This window comes from Chironomus tepperi, unplaced genomic scaffold (genome assembly GCF_022539635.2).
Source record: "Chironomus tepperi strain 1889 unplaced genomic scaffold, CSIRO-AGI_Ctep_v1 contig_376, whole genome shotgun sequence".
NCBI lineage: Eukaryota > Metazoa > Arthropoda > Insecta > Diptera > Chironomidae > Chironomus > Chironomus tepperi.
The window spans coordinates 2,574,734-2,595,128 of NW_027226498.1; the positions used below are offsets into that span (position 1 = coordinate 2,574,734).

At 30.9% G+C, this 20,395-nt stretch overlaps 2 protein-coding genes across 2 annotated transcripts in view; one reads left to right on the forward strand and one right to left on the reverse strand.

Annotated features, from left to right (window-relative positions):
• Positions 1-20,395, reverse strand: part of hwt (heavyweight) — a 69,639-nt gene that overhangs the window by 16,742 nt on the left and 32,502 nt on the right. The window lies entirely within an intron of this gene.
• Positions 2,178-6,500, forward strand: LOC139095732 (uncharacterized). The gene is made up of 19 exons (XM_070647198.1): positions 2,178-2,370; positions 2,431-2,564; positions 2,632-2,833; positions 2,887-3,036; positions 3,092-3,275; positions 3,337-3,425; positions 3,477-3,533; positions 3,596-3,698; positions 3,761-3,971; positions 4,448-4,712; positions 4,777-4,910; positions 4,966-5,167; positions 5,227-5,376; positions 5,440-5,623; positions 5,681-5,769; positions 5,831-5,887; positions 5,963-6,065; positions 6,164-6,232; positions 6,285-6,500. Exons 1-19 carry the CDS (start codon positions 2,224-2,226, stop codon positions 6,425-6,427), a joined length of 2,673 nt encoding a protein of 890 aa, XP_070503299.1. The 5' UTR covers positions 2,178-2,223; the 3' UTR covers positions 6,428-6,500.

Below are 20,395 nucleotides of genomic sequence, written 5' to 3' on the forward strand. Positions count from 1 at the left end.
TTTTCTTTCATTTTAAATTGCAATATTACGAAATACCAAAAAGGTTGGAGAGCATAAAATGAATAAAAAAGCCACATTATTTTCATATGTAGAACGGCATCAAAAGATTTCTAGGATATATAAAAATGTACATATTTGCAGGGGACGTTGTGGTTTATAACACACACCGGATGAAAATTGAGAATAAATAATATTAAACAAATAAACTGAATGTTAGAAATCATCCTGTGATGAAATCACTGATGCTACATGTGTAGATATATCATTGGCACATTTGCTATAACTAGCGTGAAAAGGTATGTTGAATTTATAATAAAAAAAAAGTAAGGAATAAAGCAATAAAAGAGTCCCAAAAAAATTCTTCTGCCTCTATCGTTCCTTAAAAAGTTGCCAATTTTATCGATTTACATAAACACAACACATATCTACAAGCATTAAAGTATGCTGCACAGCATAAATTATGTAAATTCTATTCTGCTTTATAAATTTCATGTCTTCCCTTCATTGCGCTTTCTTTTATTGAATTCTCAAGCCATTGCCGCACACTAAAGAATATTCATGCATACGATTTCCATTTCAATCCTATATTTTCATTTACATCTTTTACCATCAATCAGTGCTGCCTCAATTGTAGTTTATGCTCACACAATTTGATGAATGACATGAATATTTAATGCTATTGAGTGAGAAATTTATTCCATTTTGATTTGATTAAAATATTTTTGGAAGGTACTTTTTCCATCTGCATTGTTTTGTCATTACGTGAAAAACTTTAGTTGAATTTTATACGGCCTGTTTCACTAAAGTGGATTATCCTCATTTTCGGATAATCCAATTCAGTTTTTTGGAAGTATCTCTAAAATTTTGAGAGTTTTCAAAGATATATTATGTGATACTTGCAAAGCACACTTATACCTATATTTTCGCACATTTGGAATTTTGGGTTCTCAATTATTGACAAATTTATCACAATGATTCCGGTCAATCCACTAGATTTGACTTAAAAATTGAACAATTGATACATCTTATGAACCAACAGAATTCAAAATATATAGAATTGTCACGGCTGGGTCACATTATTATAAGCAAAAAACAAAAATAATGCAACTCTTAAATTGTTTGAGATATTTCCAAAAAACTGAAGTGGATAATCCGAAATCGTGGATAATCCACTTTAGTGAAACAGGCCGATTGTGTTCTGCTGGAAGTAGGAACATAACAAGAAGATTTGAACATAAATTCTTCATGAATATTTAAATTTTCAGAAAAGTTTTCTTCTTTTGCTTAAAATGAACATTATGAGATAATTTTAGGTGTTTATTCATAACAAATGAAACTACGATGGGCGAATCCAGATTGTATTTATACTTATTTCAACAAAAGAGGAAATAAAGTATGAGAATTAATTTTGCATACGATAAAATTGAATTTATCTGCAGAATCATTAATTATTAATTGAAGCAGAAGTACCTTCATAGCACTCTTAGCAAGATGCAGGTCACGAAAGTTGGAGTTGAATTTGAATTGCGTTCAAATCCCATCACAAGCCTAGACACTTCGGCGACATCTTAAATGTGAGAATTTAATCTTGGAAACCAATAATAAGGCAATATGAGGGGTTAAAACGGGTCATGAATGATGTTGTTTGACTTGTAACTTACAGAATAGTTGGAACGGGAGCTTTGCATAAATACCGAACTTAAGACCCAAGAGTGTTCAATTGGATACTAAACATCAATAACTGAAAAACAGATTTTAAATCGTAGCACTTTAGAAGTTCTAGAAACATTTTCGCTCTATTTAAGAGAGGAAATAATCATCTCATAAAAAATAATAATTGAGTAAAATACATTTGAAATCAGAAACCGGAGTGCAAAAATCAATGAATAGAAAAAAATCAAGATTCGATATCAGAATTGGATTTTCCTATACAAAAAACAAAAATAGAATCAACTTAAAAACATATGAATGTAATGACGAAACTTCTTATTGGGCACATTATTTACTACTACATTTAATCCTCAAATCTTATCATTCTTTCAACTTTTTAATTGAAATTGAATTTTATCAATGTTAAGAGAGCTTAATAGACTAATCAATAAAAAATAAAATTCTCTCACAGCTTTTGATATATTTTATATCAATTTGGCTATAAAAGGGCCAACAGTCAAAGAAAATCTTTTAGTTTCAAGTTTGTGCCTCTTAGTATATTTTTGTGGTATAATGAAGCTGTTGATTTGTTTGGCTATTTTCTTCCTTTCTGCCGGTGCAGAAAAGGCTAGATTCGACAATTACCGTCTCTATAAAGTTCAAATTGATAATGTGGAACAATATGAAGCCATGAAATATTTAGAAGAACACAGTGATTCTGTAAATTAAATTAAATTTTGAATGATTTTTGTGGAATTCAAATATTTTGTCAATTTTCAGTATGACTTCTTTGAACCAGCAATTTTGAACGGTGAAGCTGAGATTCTTGTACCACCACATATGTTTGCTAGTTTTGAAGAAATTTCACAAAACTTGAATATGAAGCCTGAGTTGATAATCAATAATTACCAATCGTTAGTGAACAATAGAATTTCTCGGAAAAACAAAGGATTTTTATGTATTTTATTTATTTCTTCGCAGATTAATCGATCAAGAGGAAGCTTCCATCAGTAAAAGAAAGGCAACAGCATTTATTAACTGGGATTCTTATGGAACACTTGCTGAAATTAATGCATGGCTTGATGAAATGCACGCTCGTTTCCCAACAATCACAAATATTAGAACATTGGAAACATCCCACGAAGGTCGTCCAATTAGAGCATTTTCAATTTCAAGAAGATCGGTATGGTAATTAATCGAAAATAGAAGCAAATTTTTTGATCAAAATAATTACAGGGTAACCGTGCCATCATAATTGAAGCAAATATTCACTCTCGTGAATGGATTTCATCTGCAACCGCTACATATTTGATTAATGAACTTTTGACTTCAACTGACCCAACAATCCAAGCATTGAGTGCAAACATTGACTGGCATATCATTACTGTAATAATCAGACATTAAATTTAATTTCCTCTTTTAATTTATAAACTATTCTCAGAACGCCAATCCTGATGGCTACGAGTTCTCCCGAACAAATAACAGAAACTGGCGTAAAACTCGTCGACCAGTATCAGCTTTATGCTTTGGTGTTGATGCTAACAGAAACTTTGCTTACAACTGGTTAGTACGTGATGAAACTGGAAGTCTTGGAGCATCCACAGTCGCATGTCAGGATACATTTGGTAATAATATATAAATGTTTTGAAATTCTTGAAGATTTCAGTTATGCTTATTTTTAAATAGCCGGTACTGCTCCAATGTCCGAAAGCGAGACATTAGCAATTGATAGCCTTTTATCACAATATGCAAGAACCACAGATTTGTTCTTATCGGTAAATTAATTCATTTTGTGTTTGAACTTTGACTAATAATTTTATATCTAGTTCCACTCTTATGGACATTACTTATTACACCCATGGGGTCACACAAGAGCCATGCCAGTAAGTTACTAAATTCAAAGAAAATTTTCAACTAATTCATAATTGAAATCATGTAATTATAGCCAAATAATGCTACATTAGCTGCAGTTGGATTCGCATTTAGAGATGCTCTACGTGCTGTTGATGGAATTAATTACGCTGTCGGAAGTAGCAATGTTGTTCTTTGTAAGGATAATTCTTTTACCAAACATTAAATCCAAACATATAAAATGATCATTTATTTACAGATGCTGCAAGTGGAACAACCCCAGATCATGCTTATGGTGCTCATGGTATTCCTTTATCTTATACAATTGAAATGAGAGGAAATGGTGTCTACGGAAACTTTGGATTCGTCTTGCCACCACATCTCATCAGACCAAATGCTGTTGAAGTCGTTGCTGGTTTAAAGGCTATGATAAACGAAGCTAAGAGATTAGGATATCTTGGAGGTCCATAAAAATTTTATAAAGAAATGTCAAATATTTTTGCATGAAATAAAAAATTTTGGATACAAAAGTACAGTTTTTTATTAAATTAATATAGACATCGACCAAAACAGCAGGTCTGAACTCTTGGACAAATTATAAAAGACAAGACTAAATACTGCAGGTATCCGCATCTAAAATGCAGCCCAGTGACTTTTGGCCGAACACTAATTTAAAATCACCAAAATAAATTAAAGCTTAATCGATTTCGTCAATGACTTTGAAATAAAAGCCAACTCACTGTCAGCAATATTGAGTTATAGCATATTATCTAAAGTCTATATGAACAATAATTCTTACGATATTGATAACTAAAAATATTATAAACTCATTCGAAATCTTATCTATATCTTGATAGCTTCCGTATTTTACCTAATTAATATAAGACTAAGATAAAAGCATTGATTGATTGATTTTCTTAAATTCTGATAATTCCAAAAACAAAAGTGCTGACTCTCAATTTAGCTCTCTCAAAGAAGAGAAAAAATCGATACGTTTCGATAAGACAAGAATTATAAAAGCGCAAGTAAGTGCTGAAAATATTTCAGTTGAGCGGTTCACAAAAATGAAAATTTTAGCTGTACTTGCAATTTTCTTCGTCTCTATCCATTGTGAGATGGCGAGATTTGATAATTATCATGTATATAGTGTTAAAATCGAGAACACGGAGCAATATGAAGCAATGAAGTATCTTGAGGAGCACAGTGATTCAGTAAAATTTAATTAAACAATTTACAAGAAAGGGAAAATTTATGACATTTTGAATTTTCTTACAGTACAACTTCTGGAAGTACCCGAAATTAAATGCACAAATTGACATTGTTGTTCCACCGCACAAGTTTTCGGAATTTGAGGAAATAATTTCAAATCTCAAGATGCAATCGGAATTAATAATCGAGAATTTACAGAGGTAGTTCAGTTACTTAATATTTCTTTCTTTATCTAATCTTATCAACTATGTCTAGCGTTATGGATGAACAACAGCCCAGACGAAAACAACCCAAAGCATTAGGAGATATAGACTGGGATGATTACTACAGATTGGATGATATATACGCATGGCTTGATACGCTTGTAGCAACCTATTCAAATATTTTGAAGCTTGAAACTATTGGATCTTCAGCCGAAAATAGACCAATCAAAATGATAACCTTATCAAAAAAGCCGGTAAATATGGAGCAATATTATTATCTTACAAACTTATTGTTGTCATTCTTTCTTCATAGGGTAATAGAGCTATATTGATTGAAGGAACTATTCATGCTCGTGAATGGATCTCAGCAGCAACTGCAACATATATCTTAAACGAATTATTAACATCTAATGATACTACTGTTCAAGATATTGCTAATAATATTGATTGGCACATTATACCTGTAAGTTAATTTTTTACTTCATTAGTTTGTAACTTGATTGCACATATGAAGAATTCATTGTAGGTAGTAAATCCTGATGGCTATGAATATACATGGACAACAAATAGAAACTGGAGAAAGACACGTTCAGCAGTCTCAATGCTATGCTTTGGTGTTGATGGAAACAGAAACTTTGCATATAATTGGCTTACAGCTGATGAGACAGGCAATGAAGGTGGTTCAAGGGTACCATGTACTGATACCTACGGTAAAATATTTATAAGTTCAAAAAGTATTCTCAATGATTAATTTAAGAAAATTTTAGCTGGCGCTTTTCCATATTCTGAACCAGAAACTCAAGCAACTGAAGGTTTCCTTAGAGAACATGCAGTTAATATTGATGCTTTTCTTGCCGTGAGAGAATACATTTTCCTTTAATTTGCATAAATTTAATTAATTTTGCGCTTTTCGATAGCTTCATTCTTATGGACATCTCTTTTTACATCCATGGGGTCACACTAGAGTACCTGCAGTAAGTTTCAAATAACACAGTGAAGAGTAAAGACTTAAATCATGTAATATTCGATCTTGATAATTTAAACTATAGGAAGCAGTAAATGAACTTGGAAGTGTAGGAAGAGCAGCTGCTGAAGCTATCTTAAATGTAAATGGAATTTCATATGTTGTTGGAAGCAGCAATCAAGTTCTCTGTAAGCATACTACATAAAAGTTAAACAATAATTGTGCCTTCGAAATAGAAGTACTAAAATAAACGCATGAACATTATACATTTTATAACTATTATTAGATGCATCGACTGGAACTTCCCGAGATCACACACATGGAGCTCATGGTATTCCAATTTCCTTCACAGTTGGTAAGAATCTTATCATAAAGCAATGACTATCTAATTAAAATTATGTTTCCAGAAATGAGAGGCAATGGTGAATATGGAAATTTCGGTTTTATGCTGCCCGCAAGATTCATCAAACCAAACGTTGAAGAAGTTTTCGCCGGATTCATTGCTTTAATTCACGATGCTCGTAGATTTGGACGCTTTCCAATAAATTAAATGTAATGTAAACCAAGCAACAGTGGATTCCTAACCCCAAAATTCAATAAAGAAGTTTCATTTACATGTTTTATAGACTGTCTGTGAATGTTTACACAAATTTATGCACATAATAAGAGTTTTGGAATATTTTGACATTTTCTTTACGAAGTATTTTCATCGGATGATGAATTATGAATAACGAACTTGTGCATCAATAACAGAGTAAATTTACATTTTCTTGCTTGGAATAGCATTTTATAAATGCCATTGAGTGACATGTGTCAAAGTACTTTAAAATTATTTAACTTTATAGATTGTATGTGTCTTCTTATATTAAATTTTTGGATTCATCTCCCCTAGCATGGATTATGTAACAAGATGTAATGTTTAATATTTCATTTTTAAACACATTTTATGCAAATTCTCGCTTGAATATATGGAAACTGATATCAAGTAACGAACTTCAGGAATTCAAGTGCTTTCTATTTATTTACAGTAGTGGTGGGCAACCTGTGTGCCGCGGCATACTAGTCTGCCGTAATTTTTTTATAAATGCAATGAACAATACATCGTGTGTGGTTTCGGTAGAGGCTCACCATCAAGATGGATATAAGGTTGGCCACCACTGATTTACAGAGTCAAAAAAAGCACATCCAAAATGACATCGCATTTCTGTATCATTACTGTGCATTGTCGCATTTTACACAAAATAAATGAATGAATAAGTGTTGCTATGCTTCCGCAAATGTTGCACGCTGCTTATAGTGAGTAAAATAATGTAAAACAGGAAATAAAAAAAAGAAGCAAAAAAATTAAAATTTCCACGACAAAAAGGAACTTATGCGATTGTAACAGCCGTTTCATGGGGATAAATGGTATCAAAATGAAATTGTATACAATTGTTTGAACATGAGAAATGTGCGACAGAGCTGTAAGTAATTTCATGTGTGCATGCGAGGCTTTTAAGATTTACGAGTTGAATGTCGCTGACAGTCGCTTTCTTCATCTCCTTTTTTCAATTTTATTTTATTCTCTTCCAAAACTCCCCAAAACCACTCATTGGAAGTCATCGTACTTATATTACAATATATAGATGGAATGAAATCCCCTTTAATTTAGAAAATGAAAAAAAGAGAACAGGCGTAAAGATCATTGAAAGTACTTAATAGCAGAAATGACAATTTTGACGGCACGTTAAGCGGCAAATAAAGACGTTCGGGACAATTAAATGTGAGTGCTAAAGTTTTTTTTTATTCATTTTTCTCCTTTTCTACTGGTTGAAAATGTGCTATAAGTATAGAAGAACGTAAATTGAAATGAGTGGATGAAGTAGAAACAAAATATTTTTTTTAACGTTTTGTTAGTAAATAAATAAGAATAAACGTATTATGGTGTTTGAAGAGCATTGAGCTTTTTGTAATGGAGTGGAAAACGCAATCGTTGGAAAAATCCATTCATAAAATATTCAGAAACATTTTAATGCCTTTTTGAAATTTTTTCTTCTTTCTAACTTTCTTCCTCAAAGCTGTTTGCAGTTTCTGTTGTTTATGATTCACAACGGGAACTCTAAATGTGTTCAAGAGGAGTAAAAATTTCTTAATTTTCATAGTCTTCTTCTCTATCTATATTATCAAGTGCCTCTTTATTTGCCCTCAAGCCACTACATAGACAATTTTTTGTACTCCTCTCACTTTAACTTCATATTCTTGATGATACACAAAGTCCTTAATTCCTCATAATTTAACGACTATAAGGAAAGATGTAAAAAGGAGGAATAACATGGAATGATATGGTGGATGAAAGCAGTAAATATGAAATATTAATTTTTATATTAGACTACATGGAACAAATGTAAAAAGAAGGGAAAGGATATTAAATATTTTTGCCACTTTTCAGGAGTGTGGGATGTATTGTAGTGCATTTTTCGTCTTCTAGAGAAATTCTGAAGATTTTGATAAGTTAAGTTTGAAAAATAGGGGAACATAAAATATTTAAGTGATGGAAAGTTTCACAAAATAATTATATTAACATAATTTAGGTCGATTGTCATCCTGTCATTAGCTTTAAGCTCTGTACTTTGCAAGGATACAAGTGCGTCATAAGACCTGATGTACCCAGTTACAATTTGTGTTCGCTAAAGTTTGCTAGAGTTTGGAAAGAAATCAGGTCACGATTGAATAGAGAGCTTGATGCCATTTTACACATTGGTCAAAATTGTTCAACTGTTACATTAAAGTCTTTCCACAATGCTTGATGGGGTATTATTCTAGTTAGAAATAAATTTTTATGATAAATGAAATGGAAAATTATTCAAGTAAAATTTTTGTGGTGTTAATTCTGTTATGAAATTTTTCTCAGTCATTTAGCATTAACTACTTTTATGGCAATTAAAAACTAACCGAATAGTAAAATTTTTAATTTCAATTATTAACCTCAACTCAATTTAGGAATGATAATTTAATGCCCTTACCGTTGAACTATCAGAGTTAGCTTCTGTTTTGTATCCTTCTTACTACTGCACTAACAATAATATATCGTTGAAGGACCATTCCAGAATTAAAAATAATGAGGCGTAAGCATAATAATCTGGATATGCCCTTCATAATTATTTTGAAATACAATACCCTTAAAAAACCAAAAAATTACTAAAGTACAAAAGAATTTTATGATTATTAAGACATCATATCATCTACAAATTATTCCGACATAACCCACTTCCGAGTACCGACTTCGAGAGTTTCTATCATCATGATTATTTGAAATTTTTAATGATTATTTTCCGAATCATCTTTAAACAAATAAAAGAGCGAAAAATAAGCTAGTAAATTTCAATTTTCGTATTTATACTTAGGAAAGCATGAATATTCCCTTCATCATTTTTTTGTATCTTTACAATAATAAGGAATAATAATAATAATAATAATATCAGTACATGTATATAGTAAAAAATTGCTATCCTGTCGGGAATGACTGAACGAATAAATATTGTAGAGAAAAATATAAGAAGAACTCCAATGGAGTGAGAGGATTCGTCTCAAGATGAGATTTTTTGGATTTTTCATAAAGTTAAATAATGAATACACGATACAGACATAGACAATGAATGAAAACATCCAAAATATGCTCCGAATCATATTTTTATAACTTTATACAACAGAAATTTGCTACATCATGATTTTTTTGTGAATTTTCTCGTTTTACTCATTGAAATTTAAAGATGTTCAGTATGCAACAAATTATCCATTCTTTATTTTGGTTCTCAACACTTTTTACTCACATTTTTATCAGCTTTCCAGCTTATTGCTTCTCTTTATAATATCGAACCGAAAGGAAAACTTTATTATTCATTTTTCTTTGACTTTTTTATGTATTTTTAGAGAGGAAGGTAGATGAGGGTAAGGGAAAAATTTTTGGGTTGTGAAGATGTTATTACTGTATAATATGAATCTACCATAGACAAAGAAAAGAAATCTTTTAACAGTTTTATCATAAATCATGCTCCATTGTTCCTCCACCGCTTACACAGGAATCTTCCACAAGAGAGTTCAGTTATACTCACAAAAAAATATATTTATACACTCACATTAAATCCCAGTGACAGTAACACGCATCCCTTTTTCTTTTTTCCCTTTTTTACGTAATGTCGTAGGAAAATTCATGACAAAAGAATTTCTTGCCTTTTTTTGTAGTGCGTATGGATGTGTATAAGAAGAATTTTGAGGACCTATTATGATGCAATAAATTTAATTTCCTCCCAATGGAAAATATAATATTCTTTCTATAACTTCCGAAAAGTGAGGTTAAAAGGAAAACAAAAGGACAGTAAACAATAAGCAAAAAAACGTTAAATTGAAAAGTTCTCTGTTGGCACTCAAGAATATTGAAGACTTTCAACTTTCGTTCTCAGACAGGGAATTCTCACTATAAATTCTGTTTTTAATTTAATTGAAAATTCTCGTGACAATGTTTTATGAAGCCAATGAATTTTATTACATGCTTTAAATCTTCCATACACTTGCATGTTTAGAAATCAATTAAATTCTTGAAAAATATGTGAATAGTAATGAAATGTCAACGACTTTTGAACATAAACATAAATAAAATGTACCCCCATTGACTCAACGGTCAGTTGACATTTTATGGCATTTAATAGTGTATTAATCTTGATTTTGATGGCAATAAATGTATTGTACTAATTTAGGTAAATTACTTCATTTTCATTCAAATATTTATGTACTTTGAGCTATCCTGAATGGACAGGTTTTTATATGACCAGTTATTAGTCTTTCTCTTTCTAGGTCGCTCATTGTGTGATGCGTCAACATTGATTATGATGTAGTTAAAGAGTTTGTCTTTGAAGCGGAGCACACAAACTTTTTCATTAATTGGCTTTCAATCCACCACATGCTTTTCCCATGTAGAATCCACAGAGAAGGCATGGATCCCAAAAAAATGGTTTGAACCCTCTGAATACATCCCTGAATTATATTAATGTTGCATAAAACGTTCTAGAATGTTGAATTATTCATTACGTCCTCAACAATTGATTCTATGAACATATTAATCAAAAGTAACAAATCATTGTTATTGCCGAAACCTTGGAATCTTTCTAGAAGGCAATTTTACGTAATAATAAATTAATTTTTATACTTAGAAAGGAAACTACCTTGACTTCAATTCAATTTTGATTTCTTTATTGTACGTAAAATTCCTATTACTTTCCCCTTATCAATAATATCAAGTGTAATTACTCTTCTCAACACTTATGATCAGCAAATCAGTGAAAAGCCCTAGAAATTAATGTTTATTTTCTCTTTTGTATTCGCCTGAATGACTTTAATAAGAAGGAGGAATTAAAGACCATGTACATAAAATGAACAGAAATTAAATTATTTTTATTATTTCATAAAATGAATAAGAGTGAAAATATTACGAAGAGTGTGTAGGTACACCACAAAAGTATGTATTGAATATTTGAGCAATGAAAGCCACAACCTAGCAATTAGAATAAAAAGAACTTTAACAGGCCAAAAAGGTATTTTGTAAATGAATGAAAATGGAATTTTTATTTAAATGCCGAGTGCCACTTTTTACAGTTTGTATGTTTCATTAATTAACATTAGGGATCACATTGGAGAATAAAAAAAAGTAAATAGAAATGGAAAGAATTTTATTTATGACAAAATTTACGTTCATTTCATTTCATGAATGAAATGAGATTTTTTTCTGTAAATCGGTTGAATGTTGGTTGAATGCCATTAAATAACAGTCATAGGGAAATGAGAATAAATTAGCATCAGCTTCATGACGAAAGGTTCTTGAAAAATAATGTTTAAAGTCCTCGTGTTATTGAACTAAGGACTAAAGCGCATTTAGCACAGCACTCTGTATTTGGTTAGCAAAAAATATCCAATCAATAGAATCTCTAACAAAAATTTGTTAAAAACTAACTGTCAAATTTTTGGAAAATTAACGATTATAAAAAATTCAAATTGTTGTCGAGGGGAAAACTTTCAAGAAGTTTTGTAAATAAAGCAGATAAATTGAAACATTTAGCAAAAGTTTTAAGCTAGTAAATCAAGCGATAAGCCAGTAACTCGATAGCCAGTCAATCATAGTGAAAATTCAAGCGTCATATTTTCCAAAAATGTGCTAAAAGTTTAAATTAATGTTGATATTTTAAAATCCTTTCATTTATTTACAAAAAATGTTGCACAATTTTCTCCCTTTTTTGTGCCTCGGCAATTATTTACATCATCTTTAATGTCATTATTAATTTTTATAAATTTAATGGGAGCTTCATACATTTTAAGTATTTTTTTTGTTCTCCCTCATCACTTCACATTAATCCTTCCACGATTTTCATACAAATTTTTTATCCTTTTTACAAAAGGCTGATGAGCTCATGCTTCGTTTGAAAGAAAAATTCCATTTCCCGTTTCCTGTTTCCATCCTCGTTGGTATTATGAAAGCTTTACGCTTTGATAATCGGTAAAAGTCCTTACTTTGATCCGTGCTATTAAGAATTATTCTCTGTTTTTCGTGCTTGTCACTAATAGCATATAGTACAAGTACACAGCATAATAATAATCAGAAATGTGTAGAAAAAGTGTTTGTGAAACGAATTAATGCAGAAAAAACAACAAGAAACACTGTTCATGTACAGTTAAAATGTTAGTCACGTTTTAATTAGAAAAGATTTGTTTCATTCTTGTAGTTTATAATCGTGATGTTCCTGTCGTCTACAATACTTTTCTCTTTCCCTTTCCCTTTCTTCTTCTTTCTTCATTTTTAATTTACTGAAAATACTCATCCTTTTTAAGTTCTCCCTCCGCGCGCGCCTTTTATAACTTAAAAGTCATGTTGTATTTCCCTTGCATGAATTCATCCACAATGGATTTGAATAGCAGAAGTAAGGAAAAAAACATTTAGTTTTGACTAAAACAGAAAGCATAAAAAATTGCTATAAAAACAGGAACACGATTCTATTATTAAAATGAGGCTGGAAAAATGCAACAAAAGAGGAGGGTAAAAGGAAGATGAAATTTTTTATATTATTGCGGTGCTTCACCTCATCATGAACAAAAGGAAACAAAAGTAACATCAGCAGTTCCATTTCTCAAGGGAGAAAATGAAAATTCGCGTACCAAACACACACGAATGAATTGAAAAGTTTCTTTTTCTGTTTCCTTTTGTTCATGAAAAGAAATAAAAGAAAAACTTCTCAAACACCATTAAAATACAGCAAAAGGAAGAACTTCCGCAATAGAAGTCAATCAATTGTCGAACTTCTTAAAAAAAATCATCTCAAATTTCATTTTGAAGATAGATAAGCGCCTTTCATGCCCTTACCGGATATCTAATCTTTTAGATCAAAAGGATCTAGCAAATTTGTTGAAATGTCTATTTATTGAAGGGATATAAATACATGAAGATTCGATCACCTGTTACAACATTCTTTTTCTATTTATTTTCCACAGCACAGCATTATTGTCTTACAACAGTCTGTGTGTGAGAGGGAAGAAACAAATAAAATGTTGAATAATGTACTGTAATCGAGACGGCAGACAAATGATTTTTCTATGTCGATCTGGAAAAGTTTTCAACCTTACTTAAAGTGTAATAAGAATCAATAGAAAGAAATCCTTTTCATGCTGTCATTCTTTCTTACAGTGTTGTAAATTTCAGTTTGAATTGCAATGTCCGTCTATTATTTTGCTTTTCAATGCCAAGTGATTCTATATAATCATGGAATTCAATTATTGTAAAATATGAGAGTATGAAATGAAAAGAAAATTCCATTTACGTCATTTCATTTTGATACGAAAATTGATTTCATTTTATACTGCCCTGCAGTTTACTCTAACTTTGTTTAAGGACTTTGTTTAAAGAAAGATCGTAAAACTGAGATTGACTTAATAAACTTTCTAATTTCAATTTCAGATATAGATTGAATCTTCAAATTTAAGGAGGATTTTTACGTGATTTTTAATACAGATATGATATTAGTGACTTCAGCGCATTTATGTCCCAGCGATCAGAAATTGATTGCAAGTTATTAATCCATATAAAAAATAATATTTCTAACGGCTATTAAATATTCAAATTTCGTAATGAAATTTATCATTCGCAGCCAACTTCAAGTATGTTTACAAATGAAATTGAAATCATTAATTATCGTATTTGGGAATGATAACATAATTCAAGACTATGTGTAACATTGATATCAAATTAGAATCAAACAAGTTTGTATGAAATATTCATCCCTCAATTCTAGTTCCCTTTCCATTAACTTTTTCAATTCAACAACTTCATGTAAAATCCTTTCACTTTCATTCCTGTTTTGCTTAATGCCAATTCAAAAGGCAAGAATGAAACTTTTTTTAAATGGAAATTAAATTCCTATAAATTAAATGCTATCACCAGCAACGATATTATCCTATCCTTTTGGATCTGCTGTTAAAGACCATTCTGCAAATAGTACAAATTAAAACATTGTTTTTTTGTTATACAAATTTAATTCTCCTCTTGACTTTTTTCTCTCCCTCATCTGCACTTCCAGAAACTTTTTATTTTCTTTCTTTTCGCAACAACATCAGCAGAGAGCAGAAACACAAAAAATCAATTTTTTAAATTGCAGAAAATTGAAAACTTTTTTTAGGCAGTCGCTTTATGGCGAACAATAAAAGAGGCAGAAAAAAAGTACAAAAAAAGTTGGATGGAGTTCTCATAATCGAGGCTCTTTTCAGATTTGCAGTTAATGGATTTTTTCAGTCATTGTATAAAACTTTCCCATTCCAGTAACATTTTCATCCAACACAATTCTCATTTACTCCTTGAAGCCTGTCGATTATGTCGAGAAAGTTTTCATACTCGATTTTTTTGTTGTTTTATTTTTTCATACTTAGTTATAAACACAATATAAATAATAATGAAAGAAAGCAAATGTTTAGCTCGTGTATGAGAAAGTTGTTGTTTCAGATGTTTTATTATAGAGAAAAGGCATTAACTGTAATTGTTATTTCATTTTCCTCACTATGTATTCGAAATTTCTTTATTTTCCTTTTATTTCTTCATTTCATACCTTATTTTTTTCTTCTTTTACTTCCTTTTACCAAGAAAAAAGTTGCAATTTCATTCTGAGTCATTTCCATAATTTCCTTTCAAACGCTTATTTGCTTGTATTCATATACTGCTAAGTATTTTGTAGAATAAGCACAAGCTATTTGTTGACTTGTAACTACTTTTAGTATTCCTCAGTAGTTTCAGTCACACTATGTGCTATAATTGATGTCGTGTCAACATGTCCGAATAACTTAAGGTTTATTTAGTTCAAAATTTAAAGTACTTCTTACCCTAACAAGCAAGGAGCAATATTTCATGGTACTACGGTACCTAAAAGTGATATCTTTGGTTGTTAAAGATATAAATTCCCATCCATTAATTGAATATACAGATTTGCCTACAAATCTTGTATTGACTCAGTTCATGTTTCCAATCAACTTATTATATTTACAAAACCAGATGTAAATATCGTCTAAGAGAGATAAATATCGATGTTTGATCTTTCGTGTTGAGAAGGACTATCGTCTTGTGAAGGATTTTTCAAGTGCATCCTCTCCATCTTATCAATTTCTATTCCGAAATTTGAATGAGACTGGACAATTGAAGCAATTGATTGATCTCCTTCATTTCAACAAATCGCTTGTAAATGTCACATCAAATTCAGGATTTCTAGCTGATTTTTAATGAAGTATAAATACCCTCTACATTCCTACTAACCAAACTCGTTAATATGTAGCTATCAGTAAGCTAATTAGAGTAAGGATTCATCAAGTAAATAAAATATTTTGGTTACCAGAGCATGCTATAAATTATTTTCAAATGCGTCATTTGTCATACGAAAATATTTTCCAATTCCTCATACTCTCAATGTTTCAAGTGGATATACAATGCTACAAATGAAGAAAACAATTTACAAGTTTGTAGGTAAAGTGGTTTAGTTAAGTCTTACTAATGCTTATCGCTTAACTCATTAACTATTTTTTTTTCATTCCATTTCCATTAATTTTATTTTCATCTCTCTCCTTCTCTATTTCCCCTTTCATTTCTTTAATCATCAAACGAAATAGCATGAAAGGAATGTAATGAGATATTCATAGGAAGAAAAAACTATGAAAAGCAAATTCAATTTCATTTCTAATCAAGTGTTTGTTGGGTTATAAGAGAGAAAGCAAGACTAAAGTGGATATATGGTCGGGGAAGGTCGAAATAGTAATCTAAATGAAACTTATCATTATTACTATGATTATCATTTATGCTGAGCTGGTTTTGCGTGCAAATGTGTTGAGTGGTTTGACGAAGATACAATAAAATGGCATAGCATGTTCTTTACTGGCTTTAATTGCTATTATGCTAAAAAGAAATTACGACTCGCACCTGACACCTTAATAATCTCGTACAATCTCTTTTTTTAAAGCATAATTTTACCCATAGCTTCCCCATTCTATATTTTTTTATGGTTTTTATGTATGTCGAAGCTCATAAGCCACAAAAGCCATTGCCAATAAATTTCAGCACCATTTTTTTCCACACAGGTCTGCATAATTTTTTTTCTTTCGACATAAGAACATTTCTAACATGCGATGAAGGTAGTATTTTAAAGAAGCCATTTCAACATGCCGTAATACCATCCAATGAACAACATTTATCTAAATTTATTACCCCTTTCTCCGATACTCGTTCGTAAAAAAATAAATGCTATTATACATGTGTATATTATTTAGTCGCTAAATAATACATTTCGCATTTTTCTATATTTTATAAAAAAATGTGCAGCGGTGTTCTGTTGTTGAACAATACAAAGATTTCATCATATAATTTTCATGTTTAACTTGTTGTATTTTAATGTAATTTTTTAACGACATTCATTCTTACTACTTGTTTAAGCTGGAATTTACGACTCTCATGGGACATGATATAAAGTACATGAGAGGAATGAAGGAAGCTAATGCCATAAATGAATCAAGTGAATGTGGATAGAAAAAAGATTTCTTTAAGGTATATTAAGGACTTAATAGAAATTAAGGACTGAAAAAAAGTCCAATTTTCCAAACACAACTCAGGAACTTCATTAGTTTTGTGACTGCCGTAAGCAGTAAAATTAAATCAATTTTATCACCAAACGAAAGTGTCTGCAAGTGTAAACAAATGGACGATGGTAAAATGCAACCGGTTGAGAATTGAGACGTCCATTTATCAAGTGGATTTTTCTTCTCTCTGCCATACACGATGAGAATAACAAAAGAACGAAAGGAACAGATGAAAAGAAAACCAAACGAGTGGAAATTTTTCCTCCTTCACTTCTTCAATTTTGATTATCAAGGAAAGTTTTTCTTTCCTTCGTACATGAATGAAAATATTTCTGTTAAGAGGATGGAAAAACATTGTAAGGAATGATATTCAACAAGATTTAATTTTCTCTTAGAACTTTTTGCTGCAGCTTGCATTATTAAACTTATGAATGAGACCTGTATGTTTTCGTTAAATTAATTTAAAATTTAAGCTTCTTACTATTGAATTCAATTTTTTGCTTACTTGCAAACTTGCTTAGAATTTAAAAAGAAATCAAAAAGAGTGACAATATACTTATGTACCTAAATATAGACATCAAGATTATTCCTACGTAACGTCTTACGCTTTACGATTTCCGGTCGCAAAAGTCCTACTACTGAGCTATCGAGGACTCCCAATGTTGCACTCTCAATGATATACCGTTGAAATATAAGGAAATAAATTCCTACTCGTCATGCTTGACGCGATTATTCCCTTAGTAGATAACATAAATTTTCAATGGACTATGGTGGGGGTAATAAAAATCAATTTAACTAACTCTGAAGCTTGCATGCTTATTTATATCAGAAATAAGGAAACATAAAAAGCAGATTCAAACTGGAAAATCTCATTTTCATCTCTTTTCATCCGACTTGCACGTGATTACAATTTATCCATCCCTTGTCTCACGATTATTTTATTTTAAATTATTCAAAGCAGACATCATTGTACTATTAAATTCCATTGCAGTAGCTTAATAGAACAACAATAGAGAAATACTCATAAAAGAGGGCCATTTAATTAAGTAATTTTCATCTCATCGCTCTCTTTTTCATTATTTAATGCGAGTCAAAATAAAGGCCATACGAAATTTGATAAATTTTTTTGTTGTCATATTACCTCCTCCTTAACATTTTATTTTTTAACTAACGAATAAACTAAAAATAATAAATAAATAGTACAAGTGAATCTCACACTTAATGCGAAACTCATTTATGAAATTTAATCATCGTCATCATTCATAGCATGTCACAACAATAGCACGGCAAGTAACAACAAAAGCCGCTTTCATGAAAATATATATACTTTATATTTTTTTGTGTAGGAGAAGGTATGTAGGGAGGGTGGAGCATGAAGAAATAGGAGAACATCATCATTTAATCATCGTTACTTAAAAAAAGAATTGGGGACTCATGTCAGAGGATTATCTGTCATAATAATGACATTAAATTTGTTTTCCTTTTGTTTGGATCATTTCAACTAGTCACAACCTTATAAAAGGAAAAATCCCCTCTAATGACACCATTAAAATTAGACGGAAATTTTTTTTTAATAAATTATGGTGGAAATGCGGCTTGAATGAAAAATATCCAAATTAAAGGGTTTTTTGGATGTGAACTTCGACATTCATGAATATGAAATATTTTGTCACTTAATAGGATGATTGGATTTTTGTTAAATCTTCAATACAGGACATGATTTTCATTCGAAAGTTGCAAAATATTTTTTATTAAGGAAAATCATAAAAATCCTTTCATAAAATTTTAAGTTCAAAACCTTTTTCAATAGCCATAACTTTTTCCTTTTCCCCCTTTTTTCCTTTAAAACCCAAAAAGATGTCCTATCCTTTCAATCTAATACAGTGTTGATCAACCTTTTTTCACGGCACACATTGGCAGAAGTCTAGATCGGAACCGCACATGACATTATGTTCATGGCACTTCAAAAAAAAATGTTCCTTTGCACACAGGTTGCCCACTTCTGATCTAATTCATCTACTTTTATTCATGAATAGATGGCACATTCGTGTGCCATTTACCGATAAATGAAAATCCGCAAAGACCATTTTTAAGGATTTCTTTTTCTAACGCCATTTATTTATAACTTATGCCTAACAGATGAAGAAGAAGCAGCAGCGTCTAACCGTAGGGAGTCAAATTGCTTCTTTAGAAAATTCTATATAACATGCATGAATGAAAAATTGTATGAAATACCAGATAGAAGAGGGAGTTCTTTGATCCCTTTTTAAGGCTTGTAATTTGCTGCACAGTAAAAAAGGACAACATAAATTGGCATTTTTCATCTCCCAATTGTATTCACTTTTATTATAACTTATAATACATAGTATTCCTTTATTGTTACAAAATGATGGAAGTCGACTTTTGATAAAGTATAAAAAATTGAGCTAAATATGGAGGGGTGTCATGGAATATTAGTGATTCTACGCACAAAATGTATACACATATTCACTTGCCACACTAAAATGTTTATATTAAATGTCAACAATAAGACATTCGATTAATTCTTATTCCAACACATTTCGATCGATTCCTATTCCATCCTCGATGCAAGTATAAAATATATTTTTTCAATTTAATGTTCGCTCAAGTTGTGACATGTGATGCCAGGAGCGATGAGAAATCAAATTCATGAATTCAATTTTACTTACTATTATTAATAGTATGTATCATTCTTTGCCGGCATTCGGGACAATTTAATGGATGTTTTATTACATTCCTACGTGATGCGTTGTAGCATCAATATGTTGCACGGAATCGCTTATTACAATTCTTATATACTTTTCAATAACATATTTGTACACATCTCATTGTTGTTCTTCGATCATCCATCAAATTAGCTGTTCCGATGGCAGCAAATACATTCGAATATTCGATCCACTTTTTTTCCGGCATTCCGGAAAGAAGTTTCGTGTGGTTAAAGGTGGTGTGTATGTGAATATGCGGATATTGGTTGGGGGAAAGAAAATTTATATTCCTATACATATTTTTTATAACATTCTACAAAAGGAACCAAATATATTGCGATTTTATGAATCGTGACTAGCTCTATTGTGCGAAGCTGTCTTTTAACAAAAAAAAGAAACAAATTCATTGTCGATCGATAGAAAATTGCGACGCAAACAATCGCAAATCTTTCTTTATTTTCCTCGGTTACCTTTTTTGTTTTTCATTCTTCTTTTTCTTCCCACTATTGGTACCTCATGCTATGTCAGTGGTGGACAACCATTTATTTTCGCGGCACACCTCGGTGGTTAGAAACTGCACACGATATACAGTTTGTGGCATTCCCAAAAATCTTGTGTGTCGTGGCACACAGGTTGACCATCACTATGCTATGAAATGTAGGTTGAAA